The following is a 23,567-nucleotide window of genomic DNA, read 5'->3' as shown; positions in this document are numbered from 1 at the left end:
CAATAAGTGAAGACCAACTATAGAGTAAGATGGCAAAAACAGGCCAAAATACCGTCGACAACTTATGACATACCTATATATTATGGCATTACTATATTAGGTCTAGTCAAACCTAATTTATTACCTAAATTAAGACTTTTTAAAAAATGTATTCATCTTAAAACATAACATTTTAGGTAATAAAAAAAAGAAAATTATTCTTCTTATGCTGCAGGAAAAACCAAATTCTTTCCCTCGTGAGTCCCATTGGCTAAAAACAAACTAAAAAAAATAAGGAAGCACAAGTGTCAGTAGGAAGAGTGTTGTATTTTCCTACAACAGGAGAAAAACAACACCCGTAAAAAACAACATCCATTATTAATTATTATTCCACTTGCAACCAACATTTCTTATTTATTAATCACGTGAGATACAAGAGGGATCAGCGGCTAAAATCACACTTAATTTAATGACTAATATATTAGTCATGTAAGACGTTGGATATAAGTAAGATAAATGACTTAAAAATAGGTGCAAGACTTTTAGAATGGTGCCAAAATTCTATTTCTTGCAAATTGAATTTGTAATACCTTTTGTTATCATTGTAAATTTCTCCAAATATTAACCTAGGTGCACTAAGATCAGCACAAGGGATTAAGAATACAAAGATACAGTGGCAAATCAAAGTGGGAAAGTTGGTTATCTGAAGTTGCAACAACGAGGTCTACCTCTTGACAATTTATCCCATAGACAGATCATCTGCCTTGGTGATTGGTAATGTGCAGTGAAGTAACCCTCCATGCATCCATACTGACAAAACTTCCAGTTGTGGGAATACTGCACTCCTCCCACTGTATTGTTATATCTCTCCACCCACATTCCCATGCTTACATCCTCCATTTTAAACAGCTGCCATCACACCCCAATTATATTTCAATCACCTATCAATTTATTTTGATATTGATGTGCCAACTTGGTAGTAACTGTAAAAGATGCTAAAAGAAAAAGGGAAAAACTAACCCTTAATCTCCTATCCTTGTGTTGTGATAGGATGAAAGTAACAATATCACTGGAAATTACATATGCAGGCCCATTTGCATAAGGAGGATATGCTTCTTCTGGCCACTCCTGCAACAACAAAACGTAACCCTTCAGAGAATGGAACAAGAACAAATAATAACACTCTATGCAATCTCTGCAACATGTCAATTATAAAATTCAATTACTCCATATTTAAGATCCAAGGAGAGCTGGTAATTGAATGTTTCAATTAGCATAAATTCCAGTGCACAAAGACTCCCCCGACTTTGCAAGGATAGCGGTGAGGATCGATTAAACAAAAGAAATAAAGAAAAGACAGCTTAAATATGTTGCAACTATCATACCTCGTAAGTGACAGCCCATTTGCCATTTCTCAGAGGCCGATGCAAGAGATTGAGATTGCCCATATAAAGGGACTTTTTCTGGGGTACCTTCTCAATTTCCTTCAAGACAGTATCCACCCTAATAAACGTATCATCATCACATTTCATAATATATGCAGCGGTCACATTCTGAATCTGCATGAACGAAAATTAGCTTAATACATAAGAGAACACATTTTAAAAAAACAAAAGAATTGGAGGGTAAGCGGATTAAAAGTTTAACATTGAACTCACCCCAAACTCACAAATGGCCACAGTTTTAAGCACAACAAGCTCATAGCGGTCCATAAAGGGCAAAATGACAATATCACCAAAGTAAGCAGCCTCTTTCTTCAGCACTGCATTTACTTCCTTCCTTGGATTCTTCAGTTGATGTTTATAACAGGCACAAAACAGAAAATTTAGCCATAGCATATCAATACAAAGAAAATGAAAATACACTCAATGCCATCAAAGAATTCCAAACAATCCCCAAACTCAAATTTATATGCACACACTGATTGCACATTTCATGTATTTATCTATTTGTGTATTTATTGAACTAATGATGTTATCTTCAGCAATTGTATTCTATTTCAAATAGATATTTCAACATAGAAATTATCTCATGTAACTCCAATATCTCCACACGTATTTGTTTTCTAACACTCAGCCAAAAGTGGAAAATTGATGTTAACAAACCAATCCTGGAGGATTACAAACTTAGGAAGTATTATGCATCAGTCAAGGTTCCCAAATATCAACTGAGGTAATGATTTAAGGTTTACCCTGAAACGCCAGCCTCATACAATTCCTATTTATTTATAGCAGCTATATTGAGTGACGATGATTGCAAGAATCAAACTTGTAGACATCTTATTAAAAGAGGATAGCTTCATACAACCCAAGAATGACTTTAGCCATGGTGACAGCTACTCTTATTTAAAGTTTCTTAGCATTCACATAGCATGCTTAAGTCACACAGTAAACCCAGTCAGTTCCATTGCCAATGGGGATCACATTTTTGCAAGATGTTCAAAATCTATAAAGACTAATGCCAGTATTGCATAAGGAGCTTTGGTCTTAAAGCATACTTTTTTTTTCCCTTCCCTTTTACTTTTAAAATAAATTTCAGCAGTGCAAATCAACTCAGGCTTTATTAGATCCAAATATATTTCACCAATTATTGAAAATCAGAAGTCATACCTTCCAACACCCAAATGCCAATTATAGCACCAAAATCCACCAATTTAGCATCATTAACATGCTTAGTTATGTGAAAAACACATAATAAGAACTCAAGTTTTCTTCCAATATATTTATTTTATTTGAAAGACCTCACCCGTACCCAACAAATGAATATGATCCTAGCTCTTCAAAAACCCAAAGTAATAACTGCAACTTCTACGTGCAATATCTTTATGACCAACAAAAAAACCCCACATGGTGGTCAAACCAGAGATTCTGTCAATGCTCCTTCAGGATTTAATCCCAAAATTTTATCATAAAATAACCCTAGGAAGGTTGTCTTTCTCTTCTTCATGAAGTTTTTACTGCTGCTTTACGGCATTCTTGGTATCATGAATCTCTTTATCCTCATGTCCTGAGTGAATTACTATATGCTTCTAAGCAAGATAAAAATAAAGACAGAAACCTTACCAGTGCAACAAAGAATCGTACTACTACATCTGACGACTTGATTGCAGCTGATTGCATCCAAGTTTTTCTAACCGCCATACGCTCTGCAAAGTGATTTGAAGCTGAAAGAACTCCAATAAAAAGTCTAATAGGATGTTTGGGTAATGGTCTGGCTTTCCAGGTCTCTGACATTTCCAGTACTCTTTGAGGTGAGAAACTTGGATGGGAGGTAGGAAGAGATGTAGCATAAATTGAATGAACATCCACATCCCCTTTAACTGCCAATCCTGTAGCATCCTCGAGTGTAAATCCCTGAAGATAAAGTTTAAAGAAAAAGACAGACAGTAAAAAATCTGTGACCACAGCAGCATGGGTTACAGAAAATGGAAATAAGTTCCAATTATCTCAAAACTATTATTGAAGGTAAACCAAAACTCTCCATCTATAACCCCATATAAACGCAAAAGGAATTCACCAGAAGTTTTTGAACTTCAATGCAGTCGAGCAAAAGCAATTACACTAAGAAACTTATCTCATAACAGATTATTGTCATTAAGAAGGTAGATATGTAATTCCGCACTATATAAGATATTTAGTACAAGCATTAGATGAAAGCATCTATATTATCACAAGATACTTACGGTCCGATATGGAAATGATGTTACATGGCGACCCCCAACATTAATATGGTATCCATCAACACCAGCACGCAATGTAAGGACAAACATTCTACCCTCTATTAAAGGAAATGGCCAGGTCATCTCTGGCTTCTGCTCACGCCCTATAAACCGCTTAAACCATGAAGTCGTCTTGGACTCTTTTGAGTCTACAATGTCATTCCGCATCCATTTCTCACATCGTCTGTACCCATCAACTGCCAAATATAATAAAAAAGTTATAAGGATACAAAAGTGAAGAGTAAACAGATATTAGACATCACCACAAACAACTGGAATATCATATTGATGACAAAAGAAAAAATATTAATAAAACAACTAAATATTAAGATAATATTTATTAAGTATGGTATATTAACTGTATAACTTAATAACCATTACATGCCTTATGTTTATAGCTTTATATAAAATATACCAACCAGGTAAACCTTTTCCCATGAAATGACTAAGTAATAAGGTGCTTCCTATTTTCTTGATCATTTTTTCTACTTTTCTTATTCCATCCCTATGAGAATATCAAATACATTTTTTATTTTACAAAGATGACAATAAAGACTTTATCCAGAAACACTTCTTATCTAAACAACATGCTTCAAAATGAATATGAAATATGATTAGTCATACCAAGCATTTCTTGTTCATCTCCAGATGGCAGACCATCACATCTTTGAGATGTTCCCCAGTGCATTCGGTAACAGGTATTATGCTCAATAACTGGTTGTTTGCTCCAATCCCCTCTTATTCGAGGATTCAAGTGAAGGATCTTTGGAGGATCCTCCCCATCCACTGACTTTAGCCCTTGCAATTCAACCATGAATTGTGAAACTGAAACCATCCCTCCACCTCTGTTCAACTTGGCAAGCTGGGGAACATACTCCTTATGAGCATAATGGGGTGTCCCTACCACAGTGATTGAAGAACCGGCTGCAAGCCCACAAGGAAGAAACATCAAACTATCGCCTTTAACCAATTCTTCCCCACTCATTGATATCCAAGAAGGACATGACTCTGGCTTTCCTTCAAGAATAGAGCTTTCTCCTGACTCCTCATCAACCTTATCTACTTCCTTCCAAGCCTTTCCCCCTAACAACCATGCCTCATCTGCCATTCTCTCAAGCACAGGCAAATCATTTGCCCTCATCTGTTCCTGCATGATTTTCCCAGTTATCCTACCATATCGCAGCGGAATCTGCTTCATAGCTTCGGGACCATGTTCTTCCTCCTTCATTGGCTCCTTGTTTGGCCTCAAGGGGGCACCCTGGTCCCTATTATCTTCTAATCTCCGGTGAAACGCGTCTTGATAAACAGAACTCACAAAAGACTTGCTTAAATCTGAATCTTCAGAGCCCCCCACAGCTGCCCCATCCAATCTATCATCACTCTCATCCCCACTTAACGTTGATAAAATTCTTAAAAACTGTGGAAACTTACATGATATAAAAATTAAGTACAACACCCCAATGCCAAACAAAAAATGAGAAAATCTAAACCTCCTCGAATTGGAGGGTTCACTTTTCGTTCTCTTCATCTTCAAAACACAATCCAACCAAAACTACAACAACACACTCTACAAAGACATCAACAATTTCCTCAAACCCATGCACTATCCTTACAAGACCGAATTTTGAAAGCAAACCCCGTCCAACGTTTTAACAAAACCTCATACGGTTATGCATTAAACAAATGGAAGTGAGTATTTTCATAAGAATATGAATGGCCAAACCTCAATTAGAGGGAAGAGATCGAGTTTCAGAAATCGACCAATGTCACACAAGGCATGAACAAATTGGGAAGAAACCCACTTATATCGGCACGTGGAACCCTTAAAGCTTCAAGCTTTGGACAAGGTTCTGCAGAAAACTCGATCTCCACCCTGAACCCTAATGCAGAACAGAGGGATAAATGAGTGTGTAATGTGAATGGCCGTGAGCCTGAAAATGAACACTACAAATGATGACACTTAAAATGAAAAATGAAGACGAGTGGACCCAGAATTTAAAAATTTACAGACAAAAAAAATGAATGTTCGTTACTTTATAGTTTATTTAATTCTTATTGCTGAAGTTTCCGATATTAACTGTACTCCCATGTTGTTTTCATTTTTGTAAGGAGGGTATTAGAAACTTTCTTGGTCGTCTTTAGAGGTACACTGAAGTTGCTTATAATTTGTGTTTTCAGTTAAAATAAATTTTTTAATTAAAATTAATATTAGATGAAAAATTTCTTATAATTTTTCATTTATTATTTACTACAATTTTACTAAATCTCTGACAGAAGGAACGGAGTTATATAAGAAGACACGACACGACAAGCGAAGAGTTGCTAAGATATATTCGAAAAATAAAAGCATTCTCCTTCTCATATCTCTAATTTTATTCCTTCAATAGAATAAAAGAAACATAGGACGTATAAGAGATGTATGGTTTTTTTATTTAATTGAAATTGTATTATGGAAAGAATAGGATTGGCCAACCGGAGATATAAAGAACACAAAATATGAGTTCCTTTCCATTAATATTAGTTAAACTATAATTTATTTATTTTTTCTTTTCTTTTTTTTAAATATTTCAATCTATTCATTATTTCCTGACTAGTTCAATTCGAAACGGATTCAGAATTAAGATTTTAAATTTCTCTAAAAAATAATACTGGAGATGATCGAACACCTACTCTCACCTCACCTACTCAGTTCTCATACATTAACTCTAACAGAGTTACCACCATTTGGTATAATTTATCTTTCCTTTCATTGATTATATATATTTTTGGTAAATTCTTTTTGTTTCCATCATTTTGGGCATATATGCCTTGCTTCAACACTAATTAGCTTCTCATGTATTGGTGCCGTGTGCAACTTTCTTAATTAGTTAAGGTAACCACGTTCTCATCATTTGCCGTCCCGCGTTTCTTGGTATCTAAGAACTTTGCATCAAACAAACAAAACAATGAAAATATCGATTAGCTGGATTTTTTTCGTTGATTTCTAGTTGACAAATACTAGGGTAGAAATAGATAAGATAAGGATTTGCTTTAAAGAGCAAAGGGTGAAGGTTCGGTTGATGGCAAGAGAATTGATTAAATAGAAAGGAAAGGATTTTGGTTCAATTTTCACATACTACTATTAAGAAGAATTTAAATATTTTCATTTCTCACTTATTCTCGCATTCCGGATTAGTCTCTAACTCAACTCAAAAAATATTGGGTTAACTCAAAAAGACAAAGGATATGCTTTAAAGATGCGAATTTGAAACTTACTCTATTAATTATTATGGATTTTTTTTTATTTGGCTTGGCCTTTTATGAAATATAAAAATTTAACTTGAAAGCATATTTAAAGTCTTACATCATATGAAGACATTTAAATATATTAAAAAGACAAAGATTTGTTAAAAAATGTCATAACTTGTAATAAATTACGTGTAAAATATGTTTATAATCAATAAATTATGTAAGCGTAATAAATTTAGTTTTATATCTAAATAATAAAGAAATAAGTTAATCTCAAAGGTTAAATAACTGAAGGCCTAAGCCTTATCTTATCTATTTAATGAGTGTTACATTAACTTATTTAAATAATAATAATCACTTTTTTATAATTTTTTTAAAGAATTTTTTCAAGAAATAATTTTTCTTAAAAAATTTAAGAAACAGTTTTTCAAAAACTTAAACATTGCTTGTTAACTAAATAAATTAGGTAATAGGTCCTTCTTAAGTCATTTGACATATTTTCACATTTATTAGAGGAACACTTGTTTCAATTATTTTGTTTTAACATATTTTTCAAATTGGGATATAATACCTACATATCTTGATTAATCTTAAAATTAAAGCATTCAAAATTAAACAATGTGAATACCTTAAAACTTCATGTTTCTAAGAGGCACGCATAGTTCATGAATTAATTTAAATCATAACATGAATGCCTGAAAAGAATTGAGATTATGAGAAAAATAATAGATATGAAGATACATGAAACATTTTTGTAAATTTTAAACATTTAAGAAATTATTTTCTGAAATGCACCGTGAACCGGGTTAGAGGGCCACTGACCTAGACAAATGTCCAATTTTTCAAATTTGAAGTCGATGGCCCACTATGCACAAGCACAATGGCTATTGGACTCCAAATTAATATATTGCATCCTAAACGTAGGTTTCACAAATAAATAAATAAAAAGGGAAAAACTACTCTTATGCTACATGTGACAACTTTTTATCCTACACACCATTCGATAACTGTGCCACCTTTTTCTTTTCTTTTTATTTTTCAGATGGTGGAGTCCACAAATTTGTCTCTATCATGAGATAACTTATCTCATTTATCATGAGATTAATAAAACCCATGAAAATATCAAAGTTGCAAGTTTACAAAAATGGATTTAATACTAATAAAAAAAAATACGACGTCCTAATGATGCGAATAAATGTAAAATAGTCATAAATAATGAACTTCTTATGGTATAAGCCCTTCCTTAGAGGAAGAAAGCCTAAATGTAAAAAATCATAATACAATATTATAAATAAAACAATTAGAAGCATATGAATGAGAACTAAATGCCCTAACATGCTATTGAATTGTCTTTTATTTACTCATTACTATTGTTCTAAGCTTCTACCAGTGTACGGCAAAATTGCAGTTATCAGTTGGTATGATAGTTTCCTTTAGACTGGTGATGCTTTTGGAGAAAAATATCAGGTTTTGATAAAGATAGTTAATTTGTAACATTTGTTAATTTAGCCAATTTTGTTGGCTCCTGCTCCCGTTATTTTTAACATCCATAAAACAAGGTATTTATGAGAGTATTGTTCCTAAACAGGGCTTGACTTTTGCCCTAATAACGAATGGTTATTTGGAAAGATTAACTACGTAAGAAAATTCTTTTAAAAGATATAATTTTATATCATTTTAATTTTTAACCGTTAATTTCCGTCAATCAACAGTTATAATTTATTGAGAATTAATAATTAATTAATAAATTTAACACAATAAATTATAACCATTGATTGACAAAAAGCAACGGTTAAAATTTAAAATGACATAAAATTATATCCTTTAAAAAGACAAATATTTTTCCCTAGGGGCAGGATCCTTTGACACCGGTGTCAAATTTAAAGTTTGACACCTCATCTGAGAGTCGTTAGATCAAAAAAGATCAACGATTCTGATTTGTAAGCATGTGACACCATTGATCTTTTTTTATCTAACGGCTCTCAGATGAGGTGTCAAACTTTAAATTTGACACCAGTGTTAAAAGATCCTATCCCTTTTCCCTAATATATAAATATTGTGCTTAGCCGATTCTCAACCCATCAAACGAAGGCAATTATTTTTTTAAGTTTTGCAACCACTTCATCGATTACCCACTACTGGATTATTCGGACCTATGCAACTCTCCCAAGACTATTTTCTCCACCAAACATTTTTAAGTTTCAACAACGTAACAAGATGGTGTCAACAATCAACATACACTGGGTGCCTAATTAGCAATTTACAAGTTCCAACATGCTCTCATCCATGCAGATCCAAAACAATATAACAGAAACTTCCATTGGAGCAAGCCTTTTTTTACCCTGACAATCATAAGGCCATACTCTTGTACGGGGTTATTATGGGATGAAATACATTAACAAAAGTTAATCATCCATTAAGCCCAAAAACTCCTTACCACAAAACCAAAAGCAAGTGCAGCATAGCATTGCATGAGTAAATCCATTTCTCATATCACAGTCCGTGATAAACCCTTCCAAACTAATGGAACATATAACCACAGAGAATGCCATTGTAAAATAGCAAAATCAAAGTTTGCTTTTATCTTCTTCCTTCATCTTCTTCTGCCACCTTCTCTTCTTGTAGTCCAGCAACATTTGTGGCATCTTCTCCATCAGCCTAGCCGTGTTTGCCCTTTTCTCCGCGGCTATCCTATCACATATATGTCCCTTCCTCCTGGTTTTCATCTCCTTCCTTTCAGGATCATAGTGCCAATCTTCCCCAGCAAGAAGGACTTCCTTGCGAAGTCTAGCTCTTCGGCGAGCACTGATACTGAGTGGCTTCCATGCCCCTAGCTCCCAGTATCCCCAAACACCCTTGGCCAGTTCATCCTTATACTTCACTAACTTCTCACGCCAAGGATATTGATATTCTGCTACTGCCTTAGCCACCGAACCACCAGCTTTCCCTGCCATGCCAATTTATTTCTCTGTATAGGCAAATACACAAACAGCTCTTAGACTAACATTAATTTTTTGGGGGGTACTAAACAAATTTAATGTTACAAACTCAAAATTTCACATTAGTTATCTGAACTTGCTACTACTGTATCATTCTGCACTGGAGAAATGCATATTTACACTTTGTCAAGGATTATAGTGCTTGAATGAATAACAAATTAGCATCAGTATGGTTATATAAAGAAAGTACCATCCAATCAATATGCATTCATTTCAGTGTGACTTAAACAAGATAAATATCAATATTTCGCCTGAATGAGGAACTGAATTTAATTATAAACAACAACTGATTATGTTCCAGAACTTGAAAGCTCTGGTGAACAAAATATTGAATCTTATAATGAGAATTAATAAAAGGACACAAACGTAGACCCCAAAAATGCAATTATATTCAGTTAAATAAAGCGAACACAACGCAATTAAGCTAAAAAAGCATTCGTATTGTGCGAAAAACAGAACCAAAAGCGAGAAAACTAAACCATTACCAATTTATAAAAATAAAATAGGACTTACACTTTGGGATTTTCAGGCTCTCTTGATTACTTCACCTAAGAAACATGAAATTCAAACAAAATAAAGAAGGAATAAGAAAACAGATCAGAGATCTGATACAAGCAGAAATTGAAGAAATGCGTTGAGTACGAAACCCTAAATCGCATGGCATCGAGTCATGTTATGAATTAGGGCCATAAAGCCCAAGTTGTAATACCTAGTTGAAACCAAAACGTGCCAATGGATCAAATTAGGTATGCGTTTACATGTTGGGTGAATCAAAATTTTATTTTAAAATTCATTTATATCACTGTTAGGCCTATAAAATTCAGGTTGGACTGCAACTCAAGAAATTTATATCAATCCAACTAAAACAAGTAGCACATTAGCCCAACCCATCACTATCTCTCAAACTAAATTGTGCAGCCCAACCCAATTAAAGGCAGCAAAACTATGAAGGTTAATGGGCTGCTAATTAAGCTGTTTTTATTTTCTCCTACTATTTGCATGATAAAATATAAGGATTAGTATTTTTTATGTTATAAGAAAAAAATTTATCTTTTACACACATAAAAAATAATGTGGGACTTATATTTTTTTTTCTCTTCTCTTCGTATAACTCATGTGGAATTCACATACTTTATGTTTATGTGTGTAAGAAATAATATAATAATGTGCTCCTCTTTTTTTCTTTTTTCTTTTTTGTATAGACGCGCGCCTTTTTAATATTTAGGCTTTTTTCGCTTAATTGCAATAATTTCATGTTTGACTTGGAAAATCATGCGCAGCTCTTGTCGTTTTATGAAGAACTTTAGCTCAAAATTGAACTTTCTCTGGTCACTAATGAAGCAAATAATAGGCCAACTTACCACTTGTTGATATTTTTACACCCTGAAAAGTGATTGGTAGAGAATCAATTTGAAATGGATTGAGAACTCGAATTGGTGTGGAGCAATTTTTTTTGAAAAAATGCCATTTTTAGTTGTTTTTTTCCTTCTTCTTTTAAAAGAAAGAAGAAATCAATTTAAATATGAGGACATGTTTTGATTCATTTTTAAGTACAATTCTTAGGGATAGGTTATTCTATCTACCATTTTTCTGCCTATCTTTACTTACCACCTTAAAACACCATTACATCAGAATTTTAATTAACATTTATCTTTCTCTCTCTTCTAAAAATTCTGATCTAACGGTGTTTTAAAGGGTAGACAAAGGTAGGCAGAAAAAATAATAGGTAGAATATCATATCCCCAATTCTTAATATTTAATGTTATATATTTGTCAATGTTATGTTGAGCTTGAATATACGGTTACATTACTTAATTAGAAATGTATATTGTTTTATTGATATTTAATTTATTATTTAATATATTATATAAATTAAAAAAAATATGCATTTAATTATCACCACAATTCAATCTAGCTGAACCACTGTTGTGCTAATGAAATAAACTCATGTTTTAACCGGATTCCAATTTCAAATCATTGTGTTCGAGTGAAATCTAATTAAAGCAGAAGTTTGTTCCTCTCTAAGCATGGACCTTAATTTATTCTCAATGGCCTACACTATCTAATTGATTCCTCAGCTAGATCGTAAAAGTGCTTTGTACATTAAAATACCATACTTTGTAGCAATATTAAATATCAACAATTGGTGTTCTATGGATGAAAAAAAGGAAAAAAGAAAAAAGACAATAGTAATATTATAATAAAATATTTATGTCCATCTCTTACAAAATTAAGAGCATCGTTAATAATGTCGAACATTTTATAAGTGTCCAATCCACTTGCCATGCTTGGAATGTGGTCCCTTTAATAATGCTTGGATTCCTACATAGACATTTGAGATTCAATCTTAAAACAAAGAAGCTTTCAAATGTATCTTAAGGGATACTCCAATATTTTTAAATTCTGCTCCATGGAGAGTACCAATATCCTCAAAGCAATACTCAATGAAAAAAAATGTTGACCATCCCATCTCTTGAGGAGTACATTTTTCCTTTTCCATGTAATGCCTAAATATTTTATATGCAATTAACCCTAAGCTGAAACATCCCATTCCAGGTGATTCAAATATTTCCCCACTACATCTTTGACTGTGTTAAGGGAACACATCATTGACATCTCATGCACCATGTGGTGACTTATTTTAATTTGCTGCAATATAGCCACATGTGAATCTGTATAAAAGAGACAAAAAAAAAATAGAAAGAGAGGGTGAGAGATATTAAAGGTTAACAGAAATTAAATTCTTAATGTAAATGAAAGGGAATAGAGATTTGACTTGAAAGACAAAATGTTTAGTGTAGGGATTGTAGGTCCATTTTCACTAACCCAGATAATATAGAAATGATTAGAAAGTCTGGTGATCAGCAAACATGTATTATAATTGAAACAAAACTCCTAATAGGATTTTTCTTTTTGATTTGTTGGAATCCCCTATGTCACCCAAAACATGGCCAAGAAAAAATCTAAAGGGATGCTGGCATGCTTTCTTGCTGTGCCCCCCCTGGCTACCAATATACCTTTGAAACATTTGGTCAACATGTTTCATTCTGTGTTTGTCTTTCTCTAGCAATGTTTTGCTCTAATTCTTTGGGCTTGTTTGATTTATTTTTGATAAGAGACACTTATGGATAAACCTGATTAGTAATAATTGTGATTTGTGACCCTTTCAACATTTTTTTGTCATTAATTAGTCTTATTCATATTACACTCTATCATGATTAAGAGATGGGCTCCACACTAATGTTCTGTTAGGGATGCTCCCCTCCTTTGTGCTGTATTGCGGCTTGTAAATTCAAATCTTATCTTAAGTTATCCAATTAGAATTATGCACTTTTCTTGTACCAAAATAAAAATAAAAATTATGCACTTTTTTAAATAGGATAGCCATATTTATTCATCATCTCTACTGCATTATTTTATACCATTTTTTTTAAAGTATTAAAATTAAGGAAAACGTACTTCCTTAATTCAATGAACAAATTACTTTACTATTTTGTTAAATGAACAAATTTATTAACAACCAATAGAGGTTGAATGTGATGGTAACAGAATTATACTACTTTTTGAAAAGTTTTCAAATGTTAGTAAAGGTATATGATTGTGATGATGTACTGGTAGAAGACCAAAGAAAAAAAAAAGCGTAAAACCTATATCATGCAATTCATATTACTTTAACTTAATTCTCTATAGTTAATTATGAACTAATTCAATCAAAATTAAAGTTTGGCATGTGAGAAGTAGGTTCGAAGAAACCTAATTGAAGTTTAATTCTCAAATAAGAATACAACTTTTTATAGCTAGCATGAGCAAAGACAAGAAGCATATGTTCAGAAATCAAACCACAAAAGATTGATTAAACTTCAGAGTTCAAACTTCTTTATGGGAGATTAGACAAAATGACCATTAGCATTAATTATTAATGCTAATTTAATATAATCCAATTGATGATCTTTATATGCATACAATGTTTACGTGAAATATAATTACATTCATATTTCTATAATGTATTATCTTCTATCTTAATATATCATATGATCATGCATAAATTTCTTAATCATTTATTGTCCCTAACTAGTATGGCAAATATATCGATTTTTTCTGAACAAATTGAAAATAAGCATAAAGGAAATAATAAGGATTAATATAAGTGTATAAAAGAACATAAACAACATTCTAAAAAAATGTCCAAGATTTGATGTGAAGAAATAAAGGATAAATAAAAGTATTTTTTAATTATGTGATATATTCCAATTCATATGCAACTTCGGTAATTTATCTCTTTGATCCGATTAAAGGAGGTCATCTATGTTGAAATTGATCGGAGGATTCACGATAATATCATTATTCTTGCAATTTAATCACGTCAAATGTTGTCCAAGCAATTTTCTGAAAGGTTGGATAATTGGCAGTTGGATGATCTAAAGTATCTAGTGCATTTTACACATGGAGGGGACCGAAGTGGAGCCATCTGGAGCGGGTTAACAAAAAATTAGGTTGGGTTTGTGTTGTCCTAATTATAGGCTTTTTTTTTATAGAGCAGATGTTATGAACCTAACCAAGTTATATTCTAACCACACACTCATGTTATTGAGGTTAGATGGTAAGCAGGTAGACAATTCAGTTAGGTTGTTCAAATTTCTGGCAGATTGACATAATCACCTCGACTTCTCTGAATTTATGGCCTATAATTAGGAACCATGTTCTGATCTCCCTATCATTTTTGCAAGGTTTGTTAATCCTTTGGGCGGATGGAATAAAGAGGTTTATGAGGATATCTTTAATCAGAAAAAGGAGCTAAATTTAGAGCTTGAGCAAATCCAACAAGCGTGGGTTCTGCATGACTCAAGGGAATTGGAAGCTAAAGAAGATAATTGCCATCAACAACTGATTGCTATCTTAGAAAGGGAGGAGATGCTCTAGTTTCAAAAGTCTCGTCATAAGTGGTTAACAAATGGGAATCGCAACACCAAGTTCTATCACTTAATGACAATCACTCGTCGCAGCTTCAATAAGATGGTTGGGCTTCGGGATGACAGTAATATATGGATTCAAGATTAACAACAACTGAAAATTATGGTGTGCAAATTTTTTAATAAGCTGTTGACGGATGATATCCCTACTCGCAGATGGCTCACATCCTAGTCGCCGGTTATCCCTGGAGAGCTTCTTGACGGTCTATACAGGATGCCATCTTGCATGGAGGTTCGTCAATGTCTGTTTAATATGGGAAGCTATAAAACCTCAGGCCTAGATGAGCTTTCCAACAGTTTTCTTACAAAGAAAATGGAACCTTCTACGGGACCAAATTATGAGACTAATAGTGGATGTATAAAAAAATCTAGCGCATATCCAACATTTGAATTCTACCCTCCTTGTGTTGATTCCTAAAGTCTAGGTACCTGCTTTAATGTCCCAGTTCCAACTGATATCTCTATGTTTTGTCATATACAAGTTGATCTCTATAACCATGATTAAACGGCTGCAGCCTGCAGCCCATTATAGAAAAGGCAATTTTTCCATACCTGGCTAGTTTTGTTTCTAATAGACAAATTCATGACAACATAATTATTGCACAAGAGTTGGTACACAATATGCATAAAATGAAAGGGGGAAAATTTTTAGCTATCAAAGTTGATTTGGAAAAGGCTTATGACAGATTGAACTGGAATTTTATGAAAAATGTCTTATTTAAGGTAAGCTTGTCGGTTCAGCTGATTAATTTAATAATGGAGGTTGTATCTTCTTCGACTATAAATATTCTTTGAAATGGAGGAAAGATAGATCCATTTAAACCTTCCCATGGTGTAAGGCAAGGAGATCCTCTATCCTCGTATTTGTTCACTTTGGTCATGGCCAAGTTGTCCCATATCATATGCATGACTATTTTAGGAGGTCTTTGGAAACCTATCAAGAAAGGGAAAGGTGCCCCCCCAATATCTCATTTAATGTTTGCTGATGATCTATTGTTATTTGTTGAGGCGATGGAGGATCAGATGGTTATTGTTCTAAAATGCCTCTCGTTGTTTGAGGAGACTTTGGGCTTGAGGTTGAGCATTACGAAGATGAGTATTTATTTTTCACCTAATGCCCCTGATAAGTTGGCATCTTCGTTATCAGTTAAAAGTGAATTCAAAGAGGTTTGAAATATAGGGTGGTATTTAGGCGCTTGGATGGTACATGCAGGGCCACGAAACAACATTACCAACATATTATGGAAAAGGTTCGTAGTAAACCCAGCGGTTGGCAGCAAAGATGTCTATCTCAGTTGGGGAGAGTAACTCTGGTGAAGTCGTTCTGTCTTCCATCCTTTTTTTCCATATGCAATACGCGAGATTGCCACAAGGAGTATGCAATAAGCTAGACTGAATCCAACAAAACTTTATCTGGGGGGATACTCATCAGAGTAGGTCATACCAAGCGGTGGGCTGGGATATCCTGACTAGCCTGAAGAAGATTGGTGGTCTTAGCTTGAGGAAAATAGCTTTGATGAATTATGCTTTTCTAATGAAATATGCTTGGTAGATTCAAAATGAAGTTAATTTTCTCTGGTCCCGTGTGTTGCGTGGCAAATACAAGGTGCAAGTTGATCAAGTGTCAATCCCCAAGGCTGGATACTCTCCTTTCTGGAAGGCAATCTGCAATATCATGCTCAATATGCAGGATAACATAATTTGGGAAATCAGAACGGGGAGACAATCTCCTTTTAGAAGGATAAGTGGGTCGACTCTTCTAGATACCTCTTGGACCATGTTCGAAGTAGTGCATCAGAAGATTTAAGGGACTGCCGCCTCAATCAAGTGGTTGGCCAGGATGGTAAGTAGAATTATAACATGCTGCTAAAATTTTTCGATTCGGAGATGTTTGAGAAGATCAGAAACATACTCCTTCTAGGTATATATGCTGGCCCGGATAGAACTTCTGGTTACTGGGTTGTACGACAGTAGTATAGGTCAGTAATAGCTATCTATATCTAACAAAACAATCCTTTCAGCATAGCGATTTCTCTAAGGAGGTCTGGAACAAGCTATGAAAATGGAAAAAGCCTAACAAATTCAAATATTTTTTTGAAGATTACTATTTAAAAGTTTGCCAACAAAAGATTGGATCAACTCATGGTCCATGATGGACCTTCTTTGCTCGATTTGTCCAGAGAAGAGGGAGTCTTTGTTATATATTTTTTGAGATTGCCCAGTGATCCATGATATATGGTATGGTATCTTGCCATGTGATAGACTAGCTCAGATCTTTATTCCAATTGGGATGATTGGATGATTGATAATTAGAGTTGCGATATCATAGGTGTGGGAGGGTTTATTTGGAGTTCATTATATATTGTTTGTTGCTGGTATATTTGGCGTTGGAGAAATGAAGTAACCCACGATAGCTCTCCCAATGGGGATTTCAATCTTACTCAACCCATCATTGACTTCTTGAAGGAGATACAACTTGTCTTTACAGACACAAAGCCAAGGTTACGACTCCATTCCTCCAGGGATGTTAGCTGGCAGCCTCATTTGACTCTGTATGTTAAATTAAATACAAATGGGATCTCAAATGGTTAAATGACTGAAGCAGATTGTGGAGTACTTCTTCATGATCACATGGGAGTTTGGCTAGGGGGTTTGCTGCAAGAATTGATCATTGTGCTGCTTTACAAGTGAAATTGTGGAGGGTGTTAAAGGGGCCAGAGCTAACTTGGGAAGCAGGTTGGAGAAATGTTTTGGTAGAAAGTGACTGGCAAACAGTCATTACATTGTTTTCTAAGGAAAGCAATGAAGCTCATGAGTCCCACCTAGTGACTCGAATACGAGCATTTGTTAGTCGTCAATTGAGTGTTCGATTTATGCTTGTTATTCGGGAGGGCAATCAGTGCGCAGATTGGTTGGCAAACTATCTGTTGGTGCACTTGGAGTTACCTGATGAGGCTCACTTCTCTGACCCTCTCCCCCCAGGACTATGTTGTCATCTCCAAGCTAACAATAGCGGTTTGATTTTTGCTAGATGTGCACAGACTCGCTAGGAGCTTCACTATCTAACCTTTTCGTTTTCTTTGCTTTATATCTTTACTTCAATTTTTCAAAACAAAATCCTAAGTTTTATGTAGTTAATATCCAAATATGTAACCCTATATTTATCCACCATCATGTGATTACCTATCACTAAACAAACCTTTAGGAAGAAAAACAGTCAAAGTGAGATTCAATATTAGTAACAAACAAAACAGTCTCCAATTAAGGAAATTAATCTTTGTTTTTTCCCTTTTGTTGTCTTTGAACACAAGGGAGTGATGTGAGAGTGAAGGAATCTAGTTTTATTTGAAGTAAAATGTTGTGAAAAAATTATGCATGATTTAAGTGATTTGAAAAAAGAAAAGAAAAACCGAATTGTTATTCATTAATTTAAAGACCTTGTAAAAAGATAAGAGGGGAATTTTTTTTCTGGATAACATTATTCAAAATAATAATACAATTTTGCATTTAGTTTCATCTCTTGATATCTATGTTGTTACTTGATAAAATCTCACGAGTGGAAAAGAAACTATCTCAGTGGACAAATTTGAATCACAAATTTTTCAAGATCTTCAAAATTATTGCATAGAAAAAGATCCCTCAATTATAGCATATCCTTTTTATTCATCTGTGTACGAATACAACGATCAATATCTTCGAAAAATCATTGGCACAAGGTTATATAATACTATCATGGGTTTCACATTTTTTTAGAATAGTTTCTTTACATGCGTTGTCACTTTGCTAGCTATCATCAAATGCATTATTTTCCACAAAATCGGTGGTTCATTAGATTGGTACATCGGTTTTTCTGGCTTTAATTATTGAAGCCCATTATTTAATTGAATTTGTTTGATGAAAATCATGAACCTTCTAAGAGATATGACTCGTTCTGTCCAAGAGCAAAGATCCTACGGGGTATATAGATTATTATTGAAAGGGTCTCTTTCTTGACTTATGCTTTTGGACTTGCACACGCATGTGAAATCTAGCTCGGAGATATTGTTGCATGAACTTAGTACTATTTCTCTAGGGTTTATCATCTATCATTTAACATGATCATAAAAAATTTCCTACACACACAATATTTTGTGAGGCTCGCAGCAACAACAAAAAAACTTCAGCACGCAAAACGAATCTCTATAACATAACACAATCACTTTTCCTACAACATAACTCTTATAAAACCTTTTCTTTTAACGTAATAACTGAAAAGACAAAGTTAAAGTTTTTTTATCAAAAAATATAACGCATGTTTATAAAAAAATAAAATAAAAAATGTAACGCATTACAAATAAAGTTAAAATATAATGAGTTTAATTTATGAAAATAATAATCGTTGATTGACAAAAATCAACGGTGTTAATATATGATTGTAAGAAGTTATAGAAAAAAGATTATAAATATAATCTTCCTCATAAAAAATTCTATTGTAATTTAAGATACCGAAGCTTAAGTATATCATTAATTGAAATTGGAAAAAAAAATTCATATATTTATATTTATTTTATCCATCTTTTTATCATCAATCGCATCTATATATATATATATATATATTTATAGTTTTGATGAATGAGTACTTATTACAGGAATATCGAAATATGCTCTTCCCAACAAAAGTGAGGTAATAAAAAAAAATTACAAATTAAAATTGCGTTGATCAACGTTACGTACCTTGAAGCTGAGCACTGTATCTCCGACAAAGCCCAATAGCCGCGGCTCAACGTGGGTCACGACTCACGAATGAGTAAGTGAGTGGTCTGACGCTGGAGTCCCACCTCGTAATAAATGCAATCTATCAATGCTTACTTACCTCGTTTTTATAATTGTCATTCAACACGAGAATTGAAATTTTTCTACACATTTTTTGATTTTTGTCCTGACATAAATCTTACATATAATTTTTTTTAACATATGAATATCACATATTTTTTATCTCTACAACATAAGATTTCAATTCTCATTCAACATGAAAATTATAAAACCCTGAGTATATATGTAGTGAAAGAGAGAGAAATTTCGATTCAAAGGACCCTCAAATCTGAAAAATAACCAAGAAAATAGGAAAGAGAAGGTATGAAAATGAAAGGCTACCTAGCTGTTGATGATTCCTCCCATCATCTTTTCGTCGAACATGGTTGATTGATCTAGTAGGATCAAAAGAAGTTTTGAATTAGAATTTCGTTTGTGATTTTATTTAATAATTATTTGTTAATATTGTTATACAATTTTTTTTTTTTTTTTGAGAAATGGATTCCTTGTAATATAATCTTACCTTAAATGAAATAAATTTTAATCCTTCTGAATTTTCTATTAGAAAAAATAAAGCATCCGCATAAACACCTAATTCATTTTATCTTTCATATCTATCTTTAATCCAAATTTTAAATTGAGTTGAATTCATTTAATCAAAAATTTATAACCACCAATTTAATTTAATTAGTTGTAACCACTAGGAATAGAATAAAAATTAAATTAGTTGTACTTAGAATTGAATTTTTTAAATTATAATTATAATTATAATATATAAAAAAAGAGATATACCACATTATCATGAGCTTGAAAGAAAAAGAAGTGAGATGTGACACTAACCTCCTTACATAAACTCTATTTTATATAACAATATATAAACAAATAGATATATATAAGACTCAGAGGGATTTTATGTTATTTTTAAATGGCTTCGTATCATTTTAAATCACATCAATTTTCGAATGAAATTGATTATCCTTTGAAGATGAAGAGTCGTTGGAAGTACAGGTGCTTGCGGAAATAAATTGAACATTACGTCACTTGCAATCCAATTATTCAAATCCATGAATATGAATGGTTACCGTGGATGAGATACCATAATTATAAATTATTTAAATTGACATGTATATTTTTATAGAGATGTATGACTGTATTATGAAAATAGATTTAATCATTTTTTATATAGTTAGATTTTGAAAAATTAATTTAAACTGATAATAATTAAATTAATAATTTTAAAAATAAAAATCCAACAAAATAATAAACATAAAAAATTAATGACTAATCGTGTCATTAACCCTACTTTTATAAAAAGTAATAAAAACTGAACAAGGGGACAATTTCAATGTTCCTTAAGCATGTTGAGAGGGATTCAATTTCTGGTCGTGCGTATGGAAAATATTTTGTTGGAAGAGGTTTACCCACTTAATGTGATCTCCCGTCTCGAAAGCATTAGTCTTCGACTGTCGACCGGAAGATACCTTAGAAAATCAAAAAAAAAAAAAATCAAATATTTGAAAAGATTGCATTCTTTATCTTCACATGTCAATTAATGAAGTCAGTGGAAAGTGGAAACTCGCCCCCGGCCCACCTTTGTCTTTTTCTACATCTTCTATAAATTTTTGAACCCGGGTTGATGTAGACCAGCAAACCAAAAAGGAAAATCGAAATTAGATTCATATGCGTAGGTGTTGAAGACATATTGGTCTCTCTAATGTCTAATGCAAAATTGTCTCTAAAGTTCTCGTGGCTAGATTTCAACCATTCGTTGATCAAGTTATATTCCCTAATCAGATCGTGCCTTTATCAAGGGATGACTGATTTCGAATCATATCCGATATGAGTTTATTCATTACCATAAGAATAAATTTGAAAGAGCGAGTTGAATTCCATGGGTTAATCCACCAACCCGTTATCTTCAACCCGCCCTACATCACTGTATGTAGGGGGACTAACGCAGAGGGAGGCAATTTGCCGATTTATTTTTAATTTAATTTGTCGTTTTCATATATATTATTTTTTCCCCAACATATTCATGACTTTAGTGCCATATTATATAGGGTTATGTTTATCTCATTTTACATGAGATAAACAACTCTTCTACACACAAAAAGGAATTGGGTCCCACCGCTCTTTTTTCTCTCTCCTCTTACCTGTGGGTCCCACTTATACTTTTGTTTCTATAACATGAGGTAGTTTTTTTTCCTTCAACATAAGAAAAATATATCCCTATTATATATGACATATTTGACTTTATACTTTTTCATTTCTATTGAATGAGTTGTTACTCCGGATAAATATTACCAAAGTCATCAAGTTCTCACACACAATCTCTCGTTGGCTCAATCTTCGTCAAAGTCCATTAATCATAGAGAGGCTTGATTTATACAATTATTTCTTTAATTATTGTTATACTGCGATGCTGTGCCCCCAATCCGAGATAAAGATAAAGACAAATTTGAAGAGATCGCAATCCTTACGACAGACTTACACCCATATTCGAAATGAGGCTCAACTCAAGACATGGGTGAAAGAAGCCAAGTCCAACAATAAAGCTACATCATGCAAAGTCGGGCTCATATAATAAAGTCATCACTAAATAAGCGGGGATTAGATACCAGTGCATCACAACAAGGTACCAGATTCAAAGAGGTTAATTTCGTCAAGATGACTCTGATTGAGTTGAAATCAGTGAAAGTCGCGGCATATGAAGCAGGCTAAAATAGAAAGCAATATCACTGCGAAATCTGGCAAAACCAAGTCCGAAATTTACAAAGTCACGATGTGCAAAGCCAGACTAAAATTAAACGAAGGAACAAATATACGCCTTCATAAAAATGACTCCGCATATAAGTCGAGTTCAAATAAATAAGGCAACGGTATGCAAAACTGAGCTAATATAATCACGAAATTCTACATATATGAATAATAGGACCTTGGCCAGGTCGAAATAGAAGCCATGGAATGAAAATCTGGGCAAATTATTGCGAAGGAAAAAAGTTATGACATTAAAACTTAGGCGAACGAGCCAAGTCAAAAATAATCAAAGGCCATAGCAAATGAAGTCGGGCTTAGATAAAAAAAGCCACCGCGAAAGAAGCAGGGGTCAATGCCCTTGCGAAAAGAAACAAGCCTTAAATTAAAAAGCTGCAGTATGCGAAGACAGGCTAAAGGAGAACACTGCCTTCGCAAGCACAAGATTATGGCAAAACATGTCAAATCAAATACTAGAGCAACTGCAAAAAATATTGCTTCTATAAAGAAGCCAAGTCAACATATAAAGGCACGACAAGAGAAGCCTGGCTAATTATAGCAACGAAGAATTTGACTCCGCAAACTTAAATAAAACATTCAAGGGGAATACAAACTATCAGAATAAAAAGAGAGGACCATGAGGAAAACTCGGCAATATCAGTAAAAAAGGGCTCAAAGGCCCTCAAATCAGCAAAAGGGCAAAAGTACAAAGTAAAGTCGGCATTACGACTCATAGTTATTTGTCCAAAATCTTGAAAGTAAACCAATTTTAGAACTTTGATTAAGGGAAAAGGATAAAAGGCCAGCACCCCGGTCAAAAGCATGAACAAAGGCGGTCTATAAAAGGATCAATTACTTCAGATCCAGACCTTGGCCAATAAAACTGGGTTAAGCAGAGAGCACATAGGACTAAATCCCAGCCACAAATTCAGATATTGCCACATCAATAAGAAGTCTTCAACCAAAAAGGACCTGATATAACCAGAGTATAATAATACAAAGGTCATATTTGTTATTATAAGTAATATAATATTCATCATGTCATTCCGGACACCCAGATTATTGAGATGGGGGGTAAATGTAGGAACACAACCATCAAAATAGAACAAAGAAAAGCAAGGAATAGAT

General features: G+C 33.4%; 2 protein-coding genes across 2 annotated transcripts; both read right to left on the bottom strand.

The window, feature by feature from the left end:
* Positions 1–544: 544 nt before the first annotated feature.
* LOC133297779 (hydroxyproline O-galactosyltransferase GALT2-like) lies at positions 545–5,557 on the bottom strand. The gene is made up of 7 exons (XM_061496974.1): positions 4,322–5,557; positions 3,662–3,894; positions 3,042–3,332; positions 1,638–1,766; positions 1,365–1,538; positions 1,000–1,107; positions 545–888 (listed from the first exon to the last, which is right to left on the bottom strand). Exons 1-7 carry the CDS (start codon positions 5,223–5,225, stop codon positions 679–681), a joined length of 2,049 nt encoding a protein of 682 aa, XP_061352958.1. The 5' UTR covers positions 5,226–5,557; the 3' UTR covers positions 545–678.
* A 3,557-nt stretch (positions 5,558–9,114) lies between these two features.
* On the bottom strand, positions 9,115–10,602 carry LOC133297786 (uncharacterized). Its single transcript, XM_061496985.1, has 2 exons — positions 10,438–10,602; positions 9,115–9,893 (listed from the first exon to the last, which is right to left on the bottom strand). Exon 2 carries the CDS (start codon positions 9,877–9,879, stop codon positions 9,493–9,495), a length of 387 nt encoding a protein of 128 aa, XP_061352969.1. The 5' UTR covers positions 9,880–9,893; positions 10,438–10,602; the 3' UTR covers positions 9,115–9,492.
* Between the last annotated feature and the right edge of the window lie 12,965 nt (positions 10,603–23,567).

The sequence above is a fragment of the Gastrolobium bilobum genome, unplaced genomic scaffold (genome assembly GCF_033153095.1).
Source record: "Gastrolobium bilobum isolate Gb01-03AN ecotype WA unplaced genomic scaffold, APGP_CSIRO_Gbil_v1 utg53966, whole genome shotgun sequence".
Lineage (NCBI taxonomy): Eukaryota > Viridiplantae > Streptophyta > Magnoliopsida > Fabales > Fabaceae > Gastrolobium > Gastrolobium bilobum.
The sequence above is the reverse complement of the archived record's forward strand: the minus strand, read 5'-3'. Positions and strand labels throughout refer to the sequence as shown.